The sequence below is a fragment of the Macaca mulatta genome, chromosome 11 (assembly GCF_049350105.2).
Source record: "Macaca mulatta isolate MMU2019108-1 chromosome 11, T2T-MMU8v2.0, whole genome shotgun sequence".
Lineage (NCBI taxonomy): Eukaryota > Metazoa > Chordata > Mammalia > Primates > Cercopithecidae > Macaca > Macaca mulatta.
The window spans coordinates 55,210,144-55,235,820 of NC_133416.1; the positions used below are offsets into that span (position 1 = coordinate 55,210,144).

The window sequence follows — 25,677 nt, forward strand, 5'->3', positions numbered from 1 at the left end:
GCCTGTAGTCCCAGCTACTCGGGAGGCTGAGACAGGAGAATTGCTTGAACCCAGCAAGCAGAGGTTGCAGTAAGCCAAGATCACGCCACTGCAACAGAGCAAGGCTCTGTCTCAAAAAAAAAAAAAAAAAAAACCACAACCAAACTGCTTGGAACTAGGTTAATAAACATATCCTCAGCACATACGGTCTTGGCAGATTTCCAAGAGGAGGAGGCTACTAGGGATGGTAATAGTCACACCTATATATATTTATAATCTTATAACCATATTTTTTAAAATATTAAGCACTTCATCAACCACATAGCAATACTAGGGCTTCAATGTATTCATGAGGCTGGATGATGATAATAGGCATTCTTTGTGGTCACAATAATGAAAGTCACACAAAGGAAGGCTACTTAAAGTTTTCTTGGCATATGCGATCATGCCACTGCCCTCCAGCCTGGGCGACACAGCGAGACTCCGTCTCAAAAAAAAAGTTTTCTTGGCAGAGCTATAGACTAAGCAGAGTAATTATCTGATTACCTAGTATTGCCAGGAAGGATCCCTAAAGAATTTAAGCCTTAGATTTAGGCTTCAAATGTATTTCTAAATGCTCAACTTAAAAGACTTCTTTATCTAAAAATTCTTCAGGTTATTTTTTCCCCTTCTTTCTTCTTTAATAGAGTAGACTCCCTTTGGTTCCAGGTTAAGGGGGAAAAAATCTTATCAACCAATACATTAGCAACACTTTTTTGACATTTTAAAGTTGCTTCATAATTGTCATTACTAGCCTTTTTAAAATTATTACTAAGAAGAATGCCAACTTAAAAGCTTGGTGCCCAAAAGAATAATCCCACGTTAATTTCCTTGCATTTTGTTAAGATAGATGTGAAGAGAAAAGGAAGCTAGAAATTCAAAGAATTTTACCGATCATATCCAGAGAGGTTAAATGACTTGCCTGAAATCACACAGATAGGGCAAAAAAAGGACAAGAATCCATGTATCCTGACTCCAGGGCAAAGGCACATTTCAAACATTATACAACTTCAAATCCTTTAACACAACCTCAAAGATTCATACACACTGGCAATTTAAAAGTAATCCCTCACTAACCCTGGGGAATCCACACTGATTTATAATTTTAAATAATTAAAACCCAACATTTATATTTTAATACAAATATATCCAGCTTCTTCAGTGCGCTTACGGTACATTCTTTTAGCCACTTGCAGTTACATTGGGAGAAGGAATATTTCACCCCAAGATTCTCCATGAAAATGCTGGATCTGGAACCTTGATGCCACCAAATTCATGCAACTGTAAAAATGTTTTCTTTTTTAAGAAATGATTCTAATAATTCATTTCCTAGTATACACTGGTCATGTAATTTACTGAAAGAACATAAACCATTACAAATATTCAGATGAAGTCAGGTTAGTAGAGGAACACAAGGTAATGGGAAATCTGAAAGAACAAAAAAGATCACAGTCTTCACAACTGTGGTGAAACATTTATAACCTTACACGTACGCAAAGAGGGGATTATCAAAGACAATGTTTAGTGCTGTAAGGAAGTCACTAGAAAATATGTATTGAGGCCGGGCGTGGTGGCTCACGTCTGTAATCCCAACACTTTGGGAGGCCGAGGAGGGCGGATCATGAGTTCAGCAGTTCGAGATGGGCCTGGCCAACATATTGAAACCCTGTCTCTACCAAAAATACAAAAATTAGCCAGGTGTGGTGGCAGGTGCCTATAATCCCAGCTACTCAGGAGGCTGAGGCAGGAGAATCGCTTGGGAGGCAGAGGTTGCAGTGAGCCGAGATCACGCCATTGCACTGCAGCCTGGGTGACAGAGCAAGACTCTGTCTAAAAAAAAAAAAAAAAAAAACACTATATCTATATCTATATCTATATCTGTATCTCTATGTCTCTCTCTCTATATATATATATATTTAGATCTATATATATCTATATAGGCCTTCTTTCTGGTCACAATAATGAAAGTCACACAAAGGAAGGCTGCTTAAAGTTTTCTTGGCATACGAGATCACGCCACTGCCCTCCAGCCTGGGCGACAGCGCGAGACTACATCTCAAAATATATAGATAGATAGATATAATTTCACCTATATATATCTATATACAGACATAGAGAGAGAGAAAGAGAGAGAGAGAGAGAGAAACACGCAATGTTAGCTTTATCCAGGACCAAGATGTGGTTAGAACAATTTATAAGAAGGGTGTGAAAGCAATCACGTGAAATCGCCCTTTTCCAAGTTCTGAAAAACAATTATGTGTACAATAGTGTGTATTATATCGTCATGTGTTTGAGGTTTCTTCCCCTCTATTTTTACATGTAATCTCTCCCAATCAGACTCTAACACCTTAAACACCTTAATACTCTAACGCCGTAAACCCTAAGTATTCAAATTCTTCCATACACATTCATTTACCGGGCACCAACTATGTGCATTAAGAAAGGGTCCCTGCCACTGGGCAGCTCACTGTCTAGTAGGGAAAGCCAGATCCATAAACAGGTACAGCAAGACAGTAGAGGTGGTACAACTGATAGAAGATGTAGAAGTTGGGAAGAAAAGGACAGAGGTCCAAAGCAATAGTCAAAAACTGCATTCCCTTAGGCAGAAGTAGTAGAACCTGTTTTTGTATCCATCCACTCCCTCTAGACAACTCATTAGATGAGTGATATGAAGACCATCTTTGCAGTTGGGATAATTAATTGAAGTCAGTTAAAAATGAAAAAGTCTTCCTAAAAGGGACTAGAGAGGAAAAATAAAGGGTGGTTGGGCGGGGGGAGATGTAAACTGGAAGTAAGTTAAGGGATCATGCTTAAAGAGATGCTTAAAGTTGCATTGTAACTGTAATTTCAAAGTCAGGGTAATCTGTATTTCAACATGAGTCCTTAACACAAATTATTTTTATGAAGAATAAAGATTTAGGAGATGATGTGATCTAATCCATCCAGAATAACCAGTTATAACAAAGACCGTCAGTCAAATAGTTGGTAGTAGATAAAAGGCTTTATATGAATATTACAAGAATCACCACCACTCCAAATATACTAAGTGTACCAAATATGAAGTAAAATGACTTTAACAAGGCTGACTTGAAAGTGATAAAGGAGCAAGTTATTGCCAACCAGATAGTGGAAATACTGCACAGGCACCGATAAACAGAAATCACCAAGCTCAAGGAAAGAGAAACGATCCAGAGATCACGTTAGGGTACACCAAGAAAGAGACGGTTCAAGGGAATTACCAGGAGGCGATGAGCCAGGTAAGCAAATTGTGGTAGTTAAGGGGATTTTCATAACCTGAGCAGGAGGGTCCAGACGTTTCTTTCTGGTGGTGGCACTAGCGATATCACATCTCAGGGAGATACCACAGAGTAAGAGAGTTGGAGAAATGTTTACGTGAGACGCAGAAGTAGTCGAGAAATATCACTGGGGTCTCAAGGAAGGCGGGAGATGAAGCCGGTACCACAGAAAGCCAAGCTTCCCGGTGAAAACAGCTCTCCCTAGAGAAGACCCTGCTCTGGCGGGAAAGCCCCGGAATCGCAACCGGCCTTTTCCCAAGTACCGCTGGGCGCTGGGATGGGGCCTGCTGTAACGGCAGGGAGACGGCCTCTCCGCGGCCCAGGAGAGAGAGACCAGAGGGAACGGCCTCAGGTAGCCTAACGGCCACCGGCGGCCACAGCGCGGCCACCGGACAGCAGGGGGGAGGGGAGGTGGTCCCAGGGGGCGGGGCAGAGGAAAAGGCGCCGGCCCCACCGTGCTCCCCGCTTCCGCCCAGTCCAGCCCGGGCCGGCGCACCGGGTCCGACACAGTCTCCTGGAGCAGGATCCCTCCATCCTCACCCCTCCCCCAGCTTCCCGCCGCCACTCACCGAACCGGAACCGGCTGCCATGCGAAGGGGTTTCCGGCCGGGCGCGGAACGCAAAACCCGGGAACCGCCGCGAACCGGAACCGCCTTCACAGCACCGGAAGAGCCGCTAGGTGGCTGCAGAGGAGGGGTCTGGGGCAGGAGGTCGAAGAACAGAGTTAAGGACCAGTGGGACGCCTGCGCGGTGTGGCGAGGCCCGAGAAGCCAAGGGAGCGTTTAAGACTTGTTGTAATTTCTCAGTACCCTTTTCAGTCTGGGCGTTTTCGCTTTCTCGTACTCGGAATACTGTTAGTGTGCCCTTCGTCCTATGCTTTTCTGTGTTCCCTCAGCTCCTTTACTCGCCGCCTTCTGGTTCCGCACGGCGAGTTTTGCTTGGGTTCCAGTTTCCATGGCAGCTTTTTGCTGTGGCCCTAAATCTGCGGAAACCTGTGGCTTCCCCCGACAGATGGGGACCTGAGATCTAAATCGATCTCAGGCTATCTCGTGTTTTATTGAGAATCACAGAACGTTAGTGCTCGTAGAGGTTATTGGAGATATTTTAGTGTTACCAGGATCAGAGAAGTGAAGGGATTTCCCAAGGGTTTTAAGTGCACGGCCCATCTAAGACTAGGAAACAAGTTTCTTAATTTGCAGTCCTATACTCTGCACCACCTCATGCTTGATTGACCATTCAGCAAACAAAAAAAAAAAAAGAAGAAGAAAGCATCTTGAGGATGGATTAGGCTAGACGCTGGCAAGATGTAGAAACTTCGAGAACTCTGGAGGAATTTGAAAGACAGGCAGAGCTGTGAGGAAAGCTTTTGGGAGCCCACTAGAGATCTGCTTTTCTGGGTAGAGATAGAGAAGGACCCAGGAATCACCTCTGACCTCTGAAGGGCTTTGTTGTTCCTGGGACACATTGATTAGCCTGGAATCTGACATACTTTTTAAAATAAAATAATGGGAAGAAATATGTTTGTTCATCCAGGCTGTTTGTCAAGCACTTCAGCTTGGCAGGCCTCTGGACCCAGGCCCTGTAGAAGTCTTAGAGAAATGCCCCCTTAGTAGGTCCTTTATACTCAGATCACAGCCACAGGCACAATCTGAGCTCAGACTTGAAGAAGGGTAGTTTGTGGAGGCCCCCAGCCTTTCTGATACTCTCAGAAGCTTACTGAGTTCAGGGGATCCTGCCCTGTCAAATACATCAAAGTAGATTATTTGTGTTGCCTCATATGCTGATACTTTTATATTGTCAAGTCCTAAGGCCTAGTAGTAGTGAGCATAGCTGGTCTGTCAGTCATTGACATCTTATTCCAGAGCTCTGTTCATTTGGATTAAACTCTGTCTCTATTTCTAGGAGGGAGCCATGCATAAAGACGAGTTTCATCTGAAATTTTTCATGTGTGTGATTCAATCTCGCCAGTTAGTCAGGACTCCTCAGAGAACAGGTACCATTGTCTCCTGATCATACTCCAGTGACAGAGAATGAGTTCTCTCACAAGAAGTCTCAATACAGGATGTGAAGCTTTCTAGTATAAATACAGATTTTAGGGGTCAACTGACTAGTTTATCACATTCTCACTTTGATAAAATATTGATCACTGAGTCATGTATTTTCCAGGTAAGATTTTTGACCTGGTTTGTTGTGATAGTCACCAGGCAGATAAGGAGGACTTGAGAGTTGAGGGGGGAACAAAATTTACCCCATGAGTTGTTCATTGATTTCTGTGTTGTTATGTGAATTACTTTGACCAGTCTGGGCTCATCTGTGGGAATCTTTATTGTCATTATAACTGACACTCCAAAACTATCAAGTAAATCAAGCCTTAAGGAAAAATGGCCTTCTCATCCACCCCACCTCAAAGTATCTAGTTATATGTTCTGCTTTTCCCCCATGTATGTCAAGGAAATGGAATCTTTTTGAGGTAAGAGAGTTGTTGAGAACAGTCATCGCTTCTCTAATTTTTCACTGGATTTTTGGAAAGAAAGACCTGAACAGCTCAGAGTCATAGGAAAAATGAAAGGGAGTAAGAAACACTCCCTTCCCTGAATCCCACCTTGAGGGTGACCTAAAACTATTGTTTCTCAGCTGGGGAAGCTTCTACTTCCAGCATGCTCATACCAAAGCCACCAACAAAGACAGACACCTTGAAGAGTCTAGATACTTTGGATGATCCAGACACCGTGAGAAGCATACCTGTTTTCAAAACTGGTGAGGCATGTGGGTAAACAGCAAGAAATGTGCAAAGGAATATGGGAAAGTGAAAGTTGTATGCATAGTGTTATAAATCAGGGTAGAGCTACTGAAGTAAAGCTGAAATACAAGTTAAGACCCAAGGGGGAAAATCTGTGTGTGTGTGAAACAGAGAGAGAGAGAGAGAAAGAGAAAGAGGGATGGGGAGGGAAAGGAAAAAGGGAGAGAGTGGGGAATGGATCATCTGGGAAACTGTAGGGAAATGGACATTTCTCTCTATGAAGAATAACTTAATTTGATCAATATTAAATCAGTTGGCTCATAACTGTAAACTACTAATCTGGTTTATCCTATTGTCAGCATCCTTGATATATAAATATGTGAAACTTAAAAAAATCGACTAAAAGAGTTACTATTTTACAAAATGATTCCAAATATTGTAAAAAATTTTCATCTTAGGAAACCGTTTAATAATAGATTTCTCATGTATGTTTTAAATAATGTTCAATTCACAAGCAATTTATACGAAGCTTCAGAAACACATCTGTATGTTTCGTCTCAACTTAATTACATCTATATTGGAGTCAATTCACTGCAAATCTTTATCAAGTTCCCACTATTTGCCCAATAATATACTAGAAATGATAGGTTATAAAACATACGTATAAGACATATCCTTGCCATTGCCCCAGTAGCTTACAGTTTGGAAATACCTTAGCGATTATTTAGCTCAACTCTCTTATATTTTCAGAAGGAACTCAGGACTAAAAGGTTTTCCTCGGAAAGTTAATAATTTCATTAAAGTAACAACTCCTAGCACTTATGAAATATATATATCAGTATTTAGCCATATTTTTGGGCACTCACATTTGAAATCATTGGACTAGACTCTCTAGGAAATGAGAAAATGAACTAGACACTTTCCTTGTTTCCTATGATCTTATGATTAAGGAGGGGAGATAATATGGAACAATGTGTAAGTTAAGAACTTAATAACTTTGGTTCAAAATGTTGAATTGGTTCAAAATAAGAAGTCATAGATATATAGAGAAGGGAAGAACCAGCTGACTGCTCAGAGCCAGCTTTTCTTTTCCTTCCTTCCTCCCTTCCTTCCTTCCTTTCTTTTTCTTTTCTTTCCTTTTTTCTTTTCTTTTTTTTTCTTCGTTTTGCAACTGTTTGTGGTCTACATCCCTTTAATGAGACTTCCTTTGCCCCTGCATAGAAAGCAGCAAGAAATAAACCCAGCTGATAGCTTTTTCCTATTGTTTATTGACTTTGTACAGATTATTTCTTATTTGCCCTCATCTTTCCTGCTTTTTTGATTCTCCTTTTCCCTGATGTACCTAATACTCACCTCAGACTCCCTTTGCTCTGATGACTCATTTGGACCTGCTTCTGTGGTTTGAACTCAGCATTGTCTCATGGACAAAATTCTGATGTTCAACTTCTACCTTTAAACCCTGGGGTCTGTGCGGCTCAGGTAAGTGGCCACTCTTAACCCTTTCAGCTTTCCTACTGGAGAAGGAAATCCAGTATTTTCCCAGCACCAATAAGGTCTCCATTCCTCCTCTTCTGCCTGCCTCCCTGCTTCCTTCCTCATCCTTTCCTCTTCCCTTCCTTCCTCCCTCCTACTCTTCCTCCTTTGACTTCCAAGAGAATTTGTTGAGCACATACTATGTCAGGTACTGTACTTGGCACTGGGAATAAAGTAGTAAACAAAACAGGTACATTGTCTGCTCTCATGAAGTTTATAGTCTTATGGGACTAAGACAGTAATTACACAATCACACACATGGTTATATAACTAGAATGGTGCTAGTGCAATGAAAGAAAATAATACCATGTAATCAGAGGATAAAACAGGGGATGTAATATGGCCTGAGAAGTCAGAAAAATGTTTCTCAGGAAGGCCTGAGGGATGAGTATGCATTAGCTAGGTAAAGAGAGAAGAGCTTTCCAGAAAAGGGGACAATAGACTGTGAAATGGGAAAGAGTAGAATGGGCCAATGCGACCTGATGATGGGAGGAATAGCGGGAGAGTGAACTGTACAGATGGTGTAAGAGCCAGACTGTGCAGTGCCTTCTAGGTCTTGTTGACACTTCTGAGCTCTGGGAAATCACTGAAGAATGATAGGATCATGTTGCCTTTTAAAACATGTTTCTGGCTCCTGGGTGGGGGATGGATTGGAGAGGTACAAGGGTAGTTATCTGCTCTGATGAGATGAATGCCATTACCTTGCTCCATTTCTTACCTCTAGGCAATGCATCACTCTAGGGCACCAGTGAAATGGTGAGGAACTCATGTCATCAAACAGCAGAGATGAGCACAGAGCTACTGGTACCCAAACATAAAAAAACCCTCGCCTGATGTCTTTCTGCTTCTGCCAGCCCAAGAAATTCACAGGGACTCCCTCCAGGGTGTTCTGCTCCTTGTTCTAAGTGCAGTTGTACATGGAGATTTGTGCTCTAGTCCTTAAGAAAAATGGAATATATTTCTTTCTTGTCTCATACCTGGCAGGGAAGCAGCTGTTGTTTTTTCCAACATCTTGCCTATCAGTATAAGCAGCTCTGCCTGTACTATAATGAGGCAGGCTGTGTGTGTGTGTGGCCCGTAGAGGATCAGCTCCTGACATAAGAAAGCCACTTGATCCTGCACTGGGGCGTAGCAAGGGTGTGAGTCACCTAGGCTGTACCCTTTACCCCTATGTCCTGACCCCTAGGCTTTGTAAAGAAAGGTAGTTAGCATTTCAAGATAGGTAAGATAGGTAAGAGTGTGGGACAACTACCTCCAGGACAAAAGCTCAGGGGTAGCAGGCATCTTTGTGGTACAGACTCTGATCCAGCAGATCCAGCTGCCCACTAGACATAAAGCCTCTCCTGTATATAAAGACTTCGATGATGGGCAACCTGCCTAGGTAACTAGTGACTCTCAAGACTACTTTTAGTGACCTGAAAATGGGGAAGCATTCCAAAGGAGTGGTGCTTCACCCATTTGCTTCTTGTGTCACAGCTTCTCCCTGGAAGATAAGACCTTACTATCATATTCTTCACTTCATCTAGGCCATCTATCATCAGCATTGCCCATGCCCCCTGCTGCCCTTCTGATTCTCTGTACCTGGGTATTCTGTACACACACACCTAGGTGAATTATGCAGACAAGGATGCAGTTACCCCAATGTTGTGAGTGCAACTGAAATGTAGAGATTACAATTGCTGTCCATGATCCAAGTTCCCTTCAAGCAGGTGTATTTGCTTTCTGCATCAGAGGCAAGATTCTCTCTATACATGCTATGTTGTAGCAATCCAAGAAGCTGGACCCTTGCTGAAGGAAAATCAATGGGAGTTCTGCCTCTATCAAGATTGCCTTAATCTCAACATAGTCACCATTCGTCATTGACCTCCTGACCCCAGACTTCCAGAATCAGTTCCACAGAACTTGAGTCTTCTCCTGGAGCTAAAATTTTCAGGGCTCTTACATTGCCAACTGAATTGGGAAAGTCATTGAGTGGGAAATACCACCTTACGAATGCTCTTCTTTCAGTCAAGTATGCAAGGATATCAATAGATCTATGGAACACTTCTTTCATCTTCTATCATTTTGTATATATACACTTGGACCACCCTTCTCTGGGTGGTTCCATGTTAAACTACCTCTCAGTTATCCAAGGACGTGTTTTTACAGGCCTAGAGGTATATTCCATGGACTATGTACTTGCTAAACAGCTAAGGCTTCCACGTTGTGTTTGATTAGGGGTTAGCAGATCTGAAGAGGAAGACTCCCAGGATTGTGTTATACAATAATTATTTGTCTTCTCTGCTCTGATATCCCCAAAAGCTTACTTTTTTAAGGAAAGAAAAAGTTTATCTGGCTCAAGATTGAGGCTACATTCCTCTGCTGAAGTTTGTTTACCTCTGCCATAATCAAATCTTGAAAGTGGTAGCTTTAGTTTATAATGGGAATCATCTTGTCTCCTGTGACCTCTTCCCTGAACTGTCTCTCTCAGTAAGTTGATTGTAGTTGGTGTAAGTGACCCCACAAGAGCCATCCAGATCTTTGAGGCTGACAGATTCATTCTTCAAGTGATGGTGTTCTTGGACCTCCACAGCTTAGAACAATTCTTATCAAACTTTGACTTGTGTCAGACTCACCCTGATAGCTTGTTAAAACACGTTGCTGTATACCACCCCCAGAGTTTCTGATTCAGTAGATCCCAAGTAGGGCCCAATAATGTGCATTTCTAACCAGTTCCCAGATGATACTGATTCCACTAGTGTCAACTGAGAACCATTGTCTTAAACCAACTAGGGTACCTGAAGAAACTCAGCCTGTCCCTGCTAGGTGAGGTGGAATAGCCAAACAAGTGCCCTGTGTCAGGAACCTCAGTATTAGTGACTTGTGGAGTCTGCTTTGTCTCCAGGAATCATCCTATCCCAGGAGCTAAAGATGACTCTCCAGACAATGGTTTCATGCCTGTGCCCAGGGTCTCTCATCATGGAGCCACATTCTAGTGGGGAAAAGCAGATAACAAGCAGTATATTCGTCAGGTAATGACTAGATAAGCTCCATGGGTTGTGTAGTGGTGAGAGGGCCAGATATATAATTGTTTCAACCCAGAGAGAGACCTATACCTAATTGCTGCAAGTGTTTCACAACATCAACCTGCCGAATCATTATTGCCCATGTGTAATTCTGATTCCAGTCCAAAGGAATCTTAGTGGTTCTTAACTTTTCCCTGTCTCAGATCTCTGCCTTTGCTATTGTCTCTATTTGAAAGCAGTTCCCCTATATCGTACTTAGCATGGTTTTCTCCCTTGTTTATTTAGACCTCTTTTTAAATATCATCTCCTCAGCGAGGTTTTTCTAGTTCACCCTACTTAAATAGCATGCATGTCACTCTCCTTCTCTGCCCTGCTTTATTTTTCCTCATAGCATTTATCACCACTTGACTAATTTGTTTATTATATGCTTTGCTCACTAGCATGTAAGCTCCATGAAGACAGAGGTATTTGTTTTGTTTCATTTTGTTTTTCCAATTCGGGATCCCCTTGAGCCTAGAACAGTGCCTAACATGTACTAGGTTTACAGTATTTGTTGAATGGATACATGAAACCTGTTATATGCTGTTTGCTTTTCTCTTGGGTTAGAGTCACACCTGCGTGACTGCCATACCTACTTCTCATTCCCAAATGTCCTGGTACACCATCAGTAGCAGCATCTTCTTCATTTTTTCATCACAGTGGTCTTAACATAGATCTGTACTCATTTAATAGCCATGATACTATCCTCATGGTGGTGAATGTATTCATGTATATGGCATACAGCATCCTCTTACTGCCCCCCACCCCGTGTCAGCCTCTGGTAATCATTGTCAAAGAGATCTTCTATCTACATGAACTACTCAACTGCCTGGCAGTAATGTTTGGTTTTATCCTGGTTTGGAAGGCATTGCCCAAAGCTCTGCATGTCTTCATTTACCTATCCATGACATACAGGGTTAATGGTCAGACAGAGGATATGTATTAGGTATTTTAGAATACCACTGCAGCTCTACTCAAGGGTACTACCTAACTAGCTGCTGGAGAATTTTCTTTTTCTTGCTTTCTTTCTTTTTCTTTTCTTTTCTTTTCTTTTCTTTTCTTTTTTTTTTTTTTTTTTTGAGAGGGAGTCTTGCTCTGTCACCCAGACTGGAGTGTGCAGTGGCACCGTCTCGGCTCACTGCAACCTCCGCCTCAGGGACTCAAGCAATTCTCCTGCCTCAGCCTCCTGGGTAGCTGGGACTACAGGCACATGCCACTACACCCGGCTAATTTTTTGTATTTTTAGTAGAGACGGGGTTTCACCGTATTAGCCAGGATGGTCTCGATTTCTTGACCTCATGATCTGCCCACCTCGGTCTCCTAAAGTGCTGGGATTACAGGTGTGAGCCACTGCACCCAGCTGAGAATTTTCTTTAAACATCTCATACTTATCTCCCCCAGAATTCCTTCTTTCATAATAATTATAATTTTTGACCCTACTATGTGACTGGACTTCACTAACACGCCAATGGCTGGCTGATACTTGGAGAGCTCTAAGAAGCTTGAGGACCTTCTTAATGTCTTCCTTTGCACTGAGGATCAGCATAAAGCAATTGCTGAAAGGCATATTCTTCATGCTGATCCTCATACGAGATTATCATTTGGCTCTCCTCTGTCCACATCAGCTTTATCTCAAATGCTGAAAATAGGAAAACCACCAGCAGATAATTGAAGGTAGAGGGAATGATGGGCTTTAATCTCATGGTCTTCTGGCTCCAACTGACCTCCCTCTTAAGCATTCAATCCTTTTTTTTTTTCTTTCGCTTCCTCCCAGGTCCAGCTACCCTAAATTCTGAATTGTAGCTACGAGCCTCAGCAGCTGAAGAAAGCTGGGTGTATTCTAGACAAAGTTCTAGATTTCCAGCAGTATCATGGCAAATTCCTATAGTTTAATCATTGGAATAGACATAAGCCCTCTTGAGAGGCCTATCAGAGGGCCCCAGGTTGTTTTCCAGCACAAACCCAGGACATTTCAGCTTTCTGCTCTGGAGGAAGGGTCCAAGGTGTTATTTTCCAGCCCCCTTATACCATAATAGCAATGAAAATAATCTTGGAATGAGTGAAAATCTAGCTACTGGCTTAGTTTGGTTGCCTCAAGAGTTTGTTGGTGCCATCTCTTATTTGACTATGTAACTTGCTTCTTTGCTCTTGTTGTCCATGGTCCTCTAACATTGCTGAGCTGTGCACTTTACTCCCAACACTTTCCGTAGTCACCCTAGCTTGTATGATAATGCTTAGAGCTCTTCCTCAGCCCACTCTTCCTTAGTCACCGCACTGTGTTCATCTGTAGGCTTCATGCACCAACACTCTGTCCTAATGTATGCTTCTCAGCCTCACTCCCACTCCTTGGAATGTCAATTGGACAGATACCATATTTTCTAGAACTGCTTAGATCTCAGACATTTTCTTCCAACATCTATCCATCATAGAATTATGAATCCAATTTTTATTAATAAGGCAAGTCAACAATAGCTAGCTAAAGTGTTGAGTCCAATTTGTTAAAGTTCTTGGGAAGCTATATTTGAAATTCAAAAGTTGTTTGATGGATAGAATATTAGGAAAAAAGGGAAATGCATGGTCTTGGAGTTTAGGATTAAAGGAAAGAAAATCCATTTTTAAGGAACTATTCCTGTTTCATCATATCATTCATCTCTAATGCTGGAAAACATATCCACTGGTATCTTTCCCATAAACAGTACTGAGTAAACACTGACAAATTCCCACTATCCAAGTACCACTTATTTTTACTCCTGCTTTAATATATTCATGTCATTAAAATATGATACATTATTAATGTTAATGGGGTTATTGTTTTTTTTCAATTATATTCCCCGTCCAATGACATGTAAACTTCCTACGAACATTTGATAATCCCTCTAGATTATAAACTCCCTGGGAGCTTATTATATAGCTTAGTAGCTGGCACAGTGGCTGGCACATGAGTCCTCAATAAGTATTTGTTAAATGTATGAATGAATTAATAACAAATAGGAGTTTCTCAAGATTCTTGTCAGGAAGAAATTTACAGCCATTTCTTAATATGAAGTGTTTCTTCCATCAGCTACTCTATTTTGTGTTGGTTTTTACTAGTTTAACTCAACAACATCTTCAGTTTGTGGATTGCCTTGAGATGACCATAGGCAAGACGTAAGTGCTTCTGAGAAAATTCTCCTTCACTAGGACCCCAACCCCTAACTTACCTGAATGTTGCCTAGGTGTCCTTTGAGATGATGATTACTTTCTTTTTTTTTTTAAATTTTGTGTGTGTGTGGGTCTGTGTATTTTTATTATACTTTAAGTTCTAGGGTACATGTGTACAACGTGCAGGTTTGTTACATATGTATACTTGTGCCATGTTGGTGTGCTGCACCCATCAACTCGTCATTTACATCAGGTATAACTCCCAATGCCATCCCTCCCCCGCCCTCCCTATAATAGGCCCTGGTGTGTGATGTTCCCCTTCCAGAGTCCAAGTGATCTCATTGATCAATTCCTACCTATGAGTGAGAACATGCGGCATTTGGTTTTCTGTTCTTGCCATAGTTTGCTGAGAATGATGGTTTCCAGTTGCATCCATGTCCCTACAAAGGACACAAACTCATCCTTTTTTATGGCTGCATAGTATCCCATGGTGTATATGTGCCGCATTTTCTTAATCCAGTCTGTCACTGATGGACATTTGGGTTGATTCCAAGTATTTGCTATTGTGAATAGTGCCGCAATAAACATATGTGTGCATGTGTCTTTATAGCAGCATGATTTATAATCCTTTGGGTATATACCCAGTAATGGGATGGCTGGGTCATATGGTATTTCTAGTTCTAGATCCTTGAGGAATCGCCATACTGTTTTCCACAATGGTTGAACCACTTTACAGTCCCACCAACAGTGTAAAAGTGTTCCTATTTCTCCACATCCTCTCCAGCACCTGTTGTTTCCTGACTTTTTAATGATTGCCATTCTAACTGGTGTGAGATGGTATCTCATTGGGGTTTTGATTTGCATTTCTCTGATGGCCAGTGATGACGAGCATTTTTTCATGTATCTGTTGGCTGTATGCATGTCTTCTTTTGAGAACTGTCTGTTCATATCCTTTGCCCACTTTTTGATGGGGTTGGTTGTTTTTTTCTCATAAATTTGTTTGAGTTCTTTGTAGGTTCTGGATATTAGCCCTTTGTCAGATGAGTAGATTGCAAAAATTTTCTCCCATTCTGTAGGTTGCCTGTTCACTCTGATGGTAGTTTCTTTTGCTGTGCAGAAGCTCTTTAGTTTCATTAGATCCCATTTGTCAATTTTGGCTTTTGTTGCCATTGCTTTTGGTGTTTTAGACATGAAGTCCTTCCCATGCCTATGTCCTGAACGGTATTACCTAGGTTTTCTTCTAGGGTTTTTATGGTTTTAGGTCTAACATTTAAGTCTCTAATCCATCTTGAATTAATTTTCATATAAGGAGTAAGGAAAGGATCCAGTTTCAGCTTTCTACTTATGGCTAGCCAATTTTCCCAGCACCATTTATTAAATAGGGAATCCTTTCCCCATTTCTTGTTTTTGTCAGATTTGTCAAAGATCAGATGGCTGTAGATGTATGGTATTATTTCTGAGGGATCTGTTCTGTTTCATTGGTCTATATCTCTGTCTTGGTACCAGTACCATGCTGTTTTGGTTACCGTAGAAGTCAGGTAGTGTGATGCCTCCAGCTTTGTTCTTTTGACTTAGGATTGTCTTGGCAATGTGGGCTCTTTTTTAGTTCCATATGAACTTTAAAGCAGTTTTTTCCAATTCTGTGAAGAAAGTCATTGGTAGCTTGATGGGAATGGCATTGAATCTATAAATTACCTTGGGCAGTATGGCCATTTTCACGATATTGATTCTCCCTATCCATGAGCATGATATGTTCTTCCATTTGTTTGTGTCCTCTTTTTCTTAATTTGTGCTCATTTAGTTTCTCAGGAACTCCTGGGGATGATTGAGCCTTTGACAAAGATTTTTTGCTTGGCAAGACTTTAGTCAGATTCCTGAACCTTCTCCTAGACCTATCCATGCACTTTCTTGTAAAATCCAGTTTTAGCAAAGAACCCTGCTAAGTCAGTTTATCAAGAACCCCCCCCCCCCAAACTCAATATATGGTCATCCTCAATATCTGATCAAGTTTCTCTCCCTCCACCATCCGCCAGGGGATGCCTTATTACCCTCGTCTGTCTTCGGCAAGAATCCTGTTAGCTTGGTTTAGCCAGAATCCTCCTTTCCCCTGATGTTTCCTCCTAGTAATTTCTGACCCTGACCCTGCCATAAATTCCCACTTGCCCATGCTGTAATTGGAGTTGAACCCAATCTGTCTTCTCCACTGCAAAATCCCATTGGTGTGGTCCCTATACCTATCACGATGGTCCTGAATAAAGTCTTTCTTACAGTGATTTTTTTTTTTTTTTTGGCGGGGGGAGTGGGGATGGTGTCTCACTCTGTCACCCAGGCTGGAGTGCAATGGCACTGCAGTCTCCTCCTCCTGTGTTCAAGCGATTCTCCTACCTCAGCCTCCCAAGTAGCTGGTACTACAGGCACGCATCACCATGCCTGACTCATTTTTGTATTTTTAGTAGATGCGGGATTTCACCATGTTGGCCAGGCTGGTCTGAAACTGCTGACCTCAGGTGATCTGCCCACCTTGGCCTCCCAAAGTGCTGGGATTACAGGTGTGAGCCACTGCACCCAGCCCCTTACAGTGATTTAGCAAGTATCATCGAATAATTTTTTTAAACACCCTGAACAGAAAAAGGGATCTAAAAGATTAAATGTCGGCCGGGCGCGGTGGCTCAAGCCTGCAATCCCAGCACTTTGGGAGGCCGAGATGGGCGGAATACGAGGTCAGGAGATCGAGACCATCCTGGCTAACACGGTGAAACCCCTTCTCTACTAAAAAATACAAAAAACTAGCCGGGCAAGGTGACAGGCGCCTGTAGTCCCAGCTACTCAGGAGGCTGAGGCAGGAGAATGGCATAAACCCGGCAGGCGGAGCTTGCAGTGAGCCGAGATCCGGCCACTGCACCACTCCAGCCTACGCGACAGAGCGAGACTCCGTCTCAAAAAAAAAAAAAAAAAAAAAAAGATTAAATGTCTCGGGATAAGGCTGTGAGTAAATGAGTGACATTTCCTTGCCTTCACCTAATTAAGATAGACTTATTAGTGCAATAATTCATTAAGAATACTTTTTTCTTTTTTTGAGACAGGGCCTTGCTTTGTTACCCAGGCTGGAGTACAGTGTGGTCCGATCACAGCTCACTGCAGCCTTGACCTCCTGGGCTCCAGTGGTCCTCCCACTACAGGTGCGCGCCACCATGTCCAGCCAAATTATTTATTCATTTATTTTTGTAGAGACAGAGTCTCACTATGTTGCCCCATAAACCAACATAGACTGTGTTGGTCTCAAACTCCTGGGCTCAAGCAACCTCCCACCTTCATCTACCAAAGTGCTGGGATTACAGGCTTGAACCATGGTGCCCAGCCCATTAAAAGCACTTTTAATGGTGACATAGGAGTTGGTAGTGGGTAAAGAGAGAAAGGAATGCATTGCCTCTCAAATTTCAGCCTGTAGTAAAAGTTTATCCATCGAACATTGACAAGTGTCAGACTTTTAGTCTCTTTTTCCTATGAGTTAATCTTTCCTAGATCTGGATGAGGCAGATAATGGGGCCTAAGAGAAAGCCTGTTTGCATCCACTATTTACTTCATTCATGTAGATTTTGTCTACAAATGCAAATCTCCCCACAAAGGACAGCTTTACAGAACCCTTCCTGTGTCGCAGCCTCTGAATAGCTATCTTAAAATATGCCAAAGTGTATTTTACAATAGCATATTTTAGTTTCCTACAGGAACTTTTCAGGCTTTTTCTTTCTAAATGTTTTTTAATGTCTTCATTGAGATATAATCCAATATCATAAAACTCACCTATTTATGCAATTCTGGCTGGGCACAGTGGCTCTTTCTGGTAATCCCAGCACTTTGAGAGGCCAAGGCAGGCAGATCACTTGAGGTCAAGAGTTCTAGTCCAGCCTGGCCAATATGGTGAAACCCCGTCTCTACTAAAAATATAAAAAGTAGCTGGGCATGGTGATGCACGCCTGTAATCCCAGCTACTTGGGAGGATGAAGCAGGAGAATCGTTTAAACCCAGGAGGAAGCGGTTGCAGTGAGCCAAGATTGCACCATTGCACTCCAGCCGGGGTGACTGAGCTAGACTCTATCTCAAAAATAAATAAATAAATAAATAAATAAATAAATAAATAAAGTGTACAATTCAATGGTTTTCACTATATTCATACAGTTTGCAACCACTGTAAGTTTAGCACATTTTCATCAACCCCAGAAGAAACCCTGTACCCATTAGCAGTCATTCCCCAATTTCCCTCAGTCCCAGGCAACTGCTATCTACTTTCTCTTTCTGCAGAGTTGCCTATTCTGGACATTTTGTATAAATGGAACCATATGATATGTGGTCTTTTGTGAATGGCTTATTCTATGTAGCATAATGTTTTTATGTTTTATAAACCAAAAATAAAAGTCTAAGCTCCCTGACCATCTGAATAGACCCCTCCTCTCAGCCAAAGGCATTTCAAAGTTAACCTAAAAAACTAGTTCAGGTCATCAGGGGAAGGGGGAGCTGGACATGCCTCCTCCTTTCCTCCTTTTGGAATTATTGATAGAACAGACCCTTCAAGTCTGATAAGAAACATTTACAATTGGTCGGGCGTGGTGGCTCATGCCTGTAATCCTAGCACTTTGGGAGGCCAAGGCAGGCAGATCACCTGAGGTCAGGAGTTTGAAACCAGCCTGACCAACATGGAGAAACCCCATCTCTACTAAAAATACAAAATTTGCCAGGCATGGTGGTGCGTGCCTGTAATCCCAGCTATTCGGGAGGCTCAGTCAGGAGAATCACTTGAACCCGGGAGGCGGAGGTTGTGGTGAGCAGAGATGGTGCCATTGCACTCCAGCCTGGACAACAAGAGCAAAACTCCTTCTCAAAAAAACAACAACAAAAAAAAGAAAAATTTACAATCTATTCTATCTGAAGTCTGATACATGGAGGCTTCGTCTGCATGGTAAAATTTTGGTTTCTACAACCCCTTATCTTAACCCAGACATTCCTTTCTATTGATAATAACTCTTTAAACAAATTGCCAATCAGAAAATCTACCTAGGACCTGGAAACCCCTGCTTCCAGTTGTCCCACCTTTCCAGACCAAACCAATGTACATTTTACATGTATTTTTGCATGCTGAGAGAATTAAGGAAAACAAATACATCTTACATGTATTAATGAATGACTTGTATCTCCCTAAAATGTATAAAATGAAGTTGTGGCCTGACCATCTTGGGCACATGTTCTCAGGATATCCTGAGGGCTGTATCACAGGCCATTGGTCACTCATATTTGGCTCAGAATAAATATCTTCAAATATTTTACAAATTTTGACACTTTTTGTCATATGGATATGACACATTTTATCCATTCTTCAGTTGATGGACTTTGGGTTCTTTCCACATTTTGCCAGCATTATGAATAATTTTGCTATGAACATTGGTATACAAGATTTTGTGTGAACACGTTTTCATTTTTCCTAGGTATATACCTAGGAGTGGAATTGGTAGTTAATGCGACAACTCTATGTTTAACATTTTGAGGAACTACCAAATGTCCACTGCAGCTGCACCACTTTACATTCCTACCAGCAATGCAGAAGGGTTCCAATGTATTTACATCCACTCTAACACTTTCCTTTCTTTTTCCTTTCCTTTCCCTCCCTCCCTCCCTCCCTTCCCCTCTCTCTCTCCCTCACTCTCTCCTTTCTTCCTTTATTTCTTTGTGTCCCTCCCTCTCTTCCTCCCTCCTTCCTTCCTTCCTTCCTGCCTTCCTTCCTTCCCTCCTTCCCTTTCTCTCTCTCTCTCCACCCCTCCCTCCCTCCTTCCTTCTATCTTCCTTCCTTTCTTTTTTCTTTTTTGATAATAGCCACCCTAATGGGTATGAAGTAGTATTCTCACTTCAGTGAAGTAGTTCTGATTTGCATTGCCCTAATCGCTATTGATGTTGAGCATCTTTTCTTGTACTTATTAGCCATTATACATCATCTTTAGAGAACTGTCTATTCAAGCCTTTGCTCATTTTTTTATTTTTTATTTTCGAGACAGGGTCTCACTCTGTTGCCCAGGGTGGAGTGTGGTGGTGCAATCTTGGCTCACTGCAAGCTCTGCCTCCCAGGCTCAAGTCACTCTCATGCCTCAGCCTCCCAAGTAGCTGGCACTATAGGCATGCGCCACCACACCTGGCTAACTTTTTGTATTTTTGTAGAGATAGGTTTTCACCATGTTGCCCAGTCTGGTCTTAAATTCCTGAGCTCAAACAATCCACTTGCCTTGGCCTCCCAAAGTGCTGGGATTACAGGGGTGAGCCACTGCACCCGACCAGTTTTCCCTATTAACATCTTGCATTAGTGTGATACAGTTATGATAATTGATAACCCAATATTTATACATTATTATTAGCTAAGTTCCATAGTTTACATTAGGGTTTACTCTCTGGGTTGTGTAGTTCTATGAATTTGACAAATGCATAATGTCAGGACAAATGTATGTCATGTGTCTGTTATAGCATCATACCGAATCATTTTAGTGCCCCTAAAATCCCCTGTGCTCCACCTATTAATCTCTCCTCCTCTATCCCAAGCCCCAGGTAACAACTGATATTTTTATTGTCTCCATAGTTTTACCTTTTCAAAACTGTCATACAGTTGGAATCATACAGTATGCAGCCTTTTCACACTGGCCTGTTTCACTGTGTCTTTTCATGGCTTGATAGATCATTTCTTTTTATTGTTGAAAAATATTGTATTGTATAGCTGTATCACAGTTTGTTTATTCACTTTTTGAGGGACATCTTGGTTGCTTCCAGCTTTTGGCAATTATGAATAAAGCTTTTATAAACATTCATGTGCAGGTTTTTTGTGTGGACATAATTTTCAGCTCATTCAGGTAAATACTTAGGAGTGCTATTGCTGGATCATGTGGTAAGACAATATTTAGCTTTGTAAAAAACTGTCAAACTGTATTCTACAGTGACTATACCATTGCGCATTCCCACCAATAATTAATGAGAGTTCCGGTGGCTCCACATTCTCATTAGCATTTGGATTTTTGAATTTTAATCATTTAATCATTCTAATAGGTGTGTAGTTATGTCTCATTGTTTTAATTTGCAGTTCCCTAATGACATATGATGTTGATATCTTTTCATGGTTATTTGCCACCTGTATATATCTTCTTTGGTCAACTCTTTTGCCTATTTTTAAATTGAGTTGTTTTCTTTTTATTGTCAGTGAAAAGAGTCAAACTGTAAAACATTTGAAGAGATTTATTCTGAGCCAAATATGAGTGACCAACAGCTCCCCCATGACACAGCCCTCAGGAGATTCTGAGAACATGTGTTCAAGGTGGTCGGGCCACAAGTTGGTTTTATAAATTTTAGGGAGATATAAGATATCAATGAATATATGTAAGATGTACATTCGTTCAGTCCGGAAAGGCGTGATAACTGGAAGTGGGAAGTGGGGAGCGGGGCTTCCAGGTCATAGGTAGATTCAAAGATTTCCTGATTGGAAATTGGTGAAAAGAGTTAAGTTACTGTCCAAAGACTTAGAATCAATAGAAAGCAATGTCTGGGTTAAGATAAGGGGGTGTGAAGACCAAGGTTTTATCAGGTAGACAGAGCCTCCAGGTAGTAGGTTTCAGAGAATAGATTGTAAATGGTTTTTATCAGACTTAAAGAGTGTGTTCTATCAGTAATTCCAAAAGGGAGGAGCATATAATGAAGCATGTCTGGCTCCCCCTTTCCATCAAGGTCTGAACTAGTTTTTCAGATTAATTTTGGAATACCCTTGACTGAGAGGAGGAGTCTATTCAGATGGTTGAGGGGCTTAGAATTTTATTTTTGGTTTACATTCTTAATGAGTTGCAAATGAGTTCTTTCTTTATTCTGGATGCCAGCCCCTTATCAGAGACATGATTTGCAAATATTTTCTCCCATTCTGTGGGTTGTCTTTCCACTTTCTTGATGGTATAATTTGGAGCACAAATGCTTTTATTTTGTGTAGTCAAATGGGGTTTTATCTCCTAGTCACTTGCATTTGTATTGTGTGTGCCAGAATGTGCAGGGGTAGAGATAAAAGTAAGCAAGAGGAAGAGGGCAGTGGTAAAAGCAAGAGGAGACCTGACTGTGGAGACAATGAAGCAAACGCATAGGTGGAGCAAGGGTAGGTGAGACTTGAGTAATGGATGCACCTCTTGCTCTGGGAGCATCTGACCCTTTTTCCAGGGTGGATCCTGTTTGCTGTGAAGCCTAATTTACATGCTTGCTTCACTGCCAGAATCCCGCCCCCATCCCTCCCTACAGCAGGCTTGAGAAGTGGCTGTCACAGCCACGCCCTTCCCTCTTGACACCTCCATTCCAAGTAGCTAGCTTTTCTGTACTTTCTCTGAGAAAGGTAATGTAAATGTAAAAGAAGTTTTTGAGGCTATTCTATAGAAGATGTCATAATTCAATGTTCCTCAAAGACAGGGACTATATTTCTTTATTTTTTAAAAATATCTCAGCACCTAATGCAAAATCTAGCACACAGACTCCCAATAAATGTTTGCTTAAAGACGGATGGGGGCCACAGGAGCAGGTTTTATTATCAGTTGCTGAACATGTTGGACTGCAAGGTGTCTCAGGGAGTCTGGACTAGGAAAAAGTTATGTGTTGAAAACAAGAGAAGCAACGAAACAATTTCCTATTCCCATTAAATAAAGATGCTGATGGCTCTCTAGATAGATATGAGGACCCCAGGGCTGTGGGGAGTGAAGAAACTAAGCCGCTGCCATATCTGAGCCGAATTCTTAAGGGGAGGAGGAAGAGGAGGAGAAAGGCAAGCAGGAGGAGGCGGAGCCTTCTTGTCAGCATCTGTTAGTGGAGGTTGGGAAGCCTCTCCTCCTTTCCCCCTCCTCCTTCCCCCTCCCTCCACCTGGCTCCTCCCCGTGTTCGTCCAGCACACCTCCCCCCTTTCCCAAGGACAATCTGCAAGAAAGCAGCGGCGGAGGAGAGCTAAGACTAAAAGGCAAGAGGGGCCGTTGAGTGAAGAGCAAGGGGGAGAGCTGGGAGTGAGGCGGGAAGGTATGGGCCGGGAGTAGGCGGTAGGGAGAACTGAAAGGAGCAGAAAGGAAAAGAAGAGGAGATACGGCATCCTAAGCCGAGCCGAGAGGGGGATGGGCAGGGCAGTCGTGAAGAATCCTAGCCCCTTGGCCAGCCCCCTCCGCTTGCAGGCTCAGCTGCATTCCCCGGGAATCAGGGATGGGTGGGTGGGGCTCGGACGGGTTGCCCTTGGCTGCCTGACCCTACCCTGGCACTCACCCAATTCAAATCTGTGCGCCTGTGATGCTGCTTGTCTGTTTCTCCCTGCCGCGTGCTTATATACACACGTGATTTCAGAGATATGTTTTAATATCTGTTTCTCTCTACGTGCGTGTCATTGTGGGTCTGTAAGGGATGCTTATACATGAGTCTGCATGAATTTCTGTGTCCTGTGCCTCTGTAACTGCCTTAGAGATTTCAGTAGAAGAATATGAGCTGGTTTTTACAGGTCAGCACTCTTAAACTCCTCTTGTTATGGCGAATTTTCTCCCTCACTGACGCTGCCAGGGGTAGAAGAGCTCTGTGTGGGATTCTACCCCCGTCATGAGCTCCAAGAGTGAATGAGAAAAAAAACGGGAGGAAAGGGATCAGCATACCCAGATGTCTTGTTCTTTTCTTTCCATCTTTTTTCCTTCCTGTTTGCCCTAGTCACTTAATCTTTCTTTTTTGAAAACAGCAGAAATTTGAACATGAACATTCCAGTTAAATAAGAGTGTCTCTAGTCACGCGTGTCTGTATGTTCCTTTCACTGTTTGCCACTATATGATTTCTGAAGTCCAAGTTAGGAGTGTGTTTTAAAGTAGAATATGGAGGTATATCTGTATCCAAGCCTATTTTACGTTTTTCATACATTTGTATTTCATGTAGTTCATCAGTTCATTGTTTTCAACAAGTATTTATTGGGGTCCTGTAATGTGCATAGACTTTGCGAGTCTTTAGTGGGCTGTGGGAGAGTTTTTAAAAATGATCATGATCCCTGCCCTGGAGGAGTTCTCAGTCTACTTAGGGAAAATGACTTTAATAGCCATCCAGTCCAGTGGTTGGCAAACTTCATCTGTAAAAGGCCAGATAGTAAATATTTTAGACTGCCGGCTCATGAGTCTCTGTCACAATATCCATCCTACTGTTGTAGCACAAAAACATCCATGACAGTACGTGAATGAATGAAGGTGGTACACACACTGGAATTTGAACTTAACATTTTTCACATGTCATGAAGTACTTTTTGCAGCCACTAAAAAATATAAAAACCTTTCACAGCTTACTGCCATACAAAAACATGAGAAGGGCTGGATGTGGCCTACAGACTGTTGTACGCTGACCCTGATCTAGTCCAACCCTCTTTTCAGTGCATAAGAAACAATTAAAATGCCACATAAAGCAGGCCTAGCGTGGTGGTTCATGCCTGTTATCCCAGCACTTTGGGAGGCGAGGTGGGCGGATCACCTGAAGTCAGGAGTTCCAGACCAGCTTGGCCAACATGGTGAAAACCGTCTCAATAAAAAATACAAAAATTAGCCAGGTGTGGTGGTGTATGCCTGTGATCCCAGCTACTCGGGAGGCTAAGGTAGGAGAATCACTTGAACCTGGGAGGCGGTGATCCAGTTTAGACAACATGTGATTAGAGGAAGTCCAAAAGAAGGCTTCCTTGACCTGTGGTAATCAGTGAAGGTTTAATAAGGGTACAACTATCACTGGCCTTAAATGATGGAATGGGGTATGAATCTGTGGAAAGGGCCAGGGTAGCCACCAGGACAAGGGATGCAGTATGCCCAGGCACAAAAGTGGGAACAGCAAAGTAATGTTCAGGTGACAATGGAGCAGAGGATCTGTAGGACCAAAAGTTGAAGCTACATGCAAGGGCTAGATTGTAGAAGCTTCGAATGCCAACCCAACAAGTTGAGAACTTATCTGTCAGTACTGATTATATGTAGTATGTTCATTAATCTCTGTCTCTTAACACAATGCATGTTTGTGAATGTATGTCTTCGTATATGTCTCATTGCATTCTTTTATTATTTGTGTGGATTTGTGTGTTTATGTGACCTATGTTTCTATAGGCAGCTACCTTGAGTTCTCCAAATGCAGGGTAGAAGCAAGCACAAGCTGCCCTTAAAACTTGGGTTCCTGTGAATGAATACACATCTCTACTGAAGCCTAGGGACCTATGACCTTCCTATAAAGGTTTATTTTGTGTGTCTAATAGAGTGAAGAAAGGAACACAAGCACAGTGAGACTAGCTATTGTAGTAAGCAATTCAGGTGGAAAATGGCAATGAGGATAGAAAGGAGGGGATGTATAAAGGAAGATAATAAGAAGGGAGAATAATAGGATTTAGTTACTGTTTTGAATCTGAGAGGAAGGGAGGAGATAAATTAAAAATAACAGGTTTTAGCCTGGAAAACTGGGAGAGTGATAATTCCACTGGCATTTTATGGATACAAAAGTATGTCCTCTTATGTGTTCCTTTGAGAGAGGTGATCCCTAAAGAACAAAATATGAGGGTGTTCCCATGTCATATGTACACATCTGTGTATATATGGCAGTGACTTTGTATTAATCTTCTCATTTCATAGCAGGTAGTAATGTGAGGGGCAAGACCCAAAGACCAAGGATCAAGAGATGCTCAGGAGGCTGACAGCCTGAGAGGGAAGAGCCATAGAAAGTCCCTGACCACTCTTGAGACTGACACCATTAATTTGCCTAACTCTGATGTGCCTTTATAACCTCAGACTACAGTTTCAACTCCATATCACCTAACCCCATTCCAATAGCACAATTCCATAACACCCAACCCTAATCTTAATTATAATCCAACGTACCCTTGCTC

General features: G+C 42.1%; 2 protein-coding genes across 29 annotated transcripts in view; one reads left to right on the top strand and one right to left on the bottom strand.

The window, feature by feature from the left end:
• Nucleotides 1–4,136, bottom strand: part of SENP1 (SUMO specific peptidase 1) — a 60,731-nt gene extending 56,595 nt beyond the window's left edge. The window contains exon 1 of one of the 4 annotated variants that reach the window (XM_015151558.3): nucleotides 3,884–4,136. Coding sequence is in view for 1 of the 4 variants with exons in the window: in XM_015151556.3 (XP_015007042.2) it covers nucleotides 3,258–3,309 (52 nt within the window). In the remaining 3 variants the exon portion in view is untranslated. Of the gene's footprint in view, nucleotides 1–3,257 lie in introns of all 4 variants that reach the window. The other 3 variants (XM_015151559.3, XM_015151556.3, XM_015151557.3) reach the window with 3 other exon arrangements.
• PFKM (phosphofructokinase, muscle) overlaps nucleotides 2,999–25,677 on the top strand; it is a 46,081-nt gene continuing 23,402 nt past the window's right edge. For 8 of the 25 annotated variants that reach the window (XM_077953991.1, XM_077953999.1, XM_077953987.1 and 5 more), the window contains exon 1: nucleotides 22,704–22,773. Coding sequence is in view for 11 of the 25 variants with exons in the window: in XM_077953980.1 (XP_077810106.1) it covers nucleotides 3,592–3,666; nucleotides 5,217–5,307; nucleotides 5,949–6,071; nucleotides 16,856–16,951; nucleotides 21,823–21,930 (493 nt within the window). In the remaining 14 variants the exon portion in view is untranslated. Of the gene's footprint in view, nucleotides 3,276–3,334; nucleotides 3,667–3,793; nucleotides 4,168–4,223; nucleotides 4,388–5,216; nucleotides 5,308–5,948; nucleotides 6,072–16,855; nucleotides 16,952–21,822; nucleotides 21,931–22,703; nucleotides 22,830–23,125; nucleotides 23,296–25,677 lie in introns of those variants that run through there. The other 17 variants (XM_077953980.1, XM_077953981.1, XM_077953983.1 and 14 more) reach the window with 17 other exon arrangements.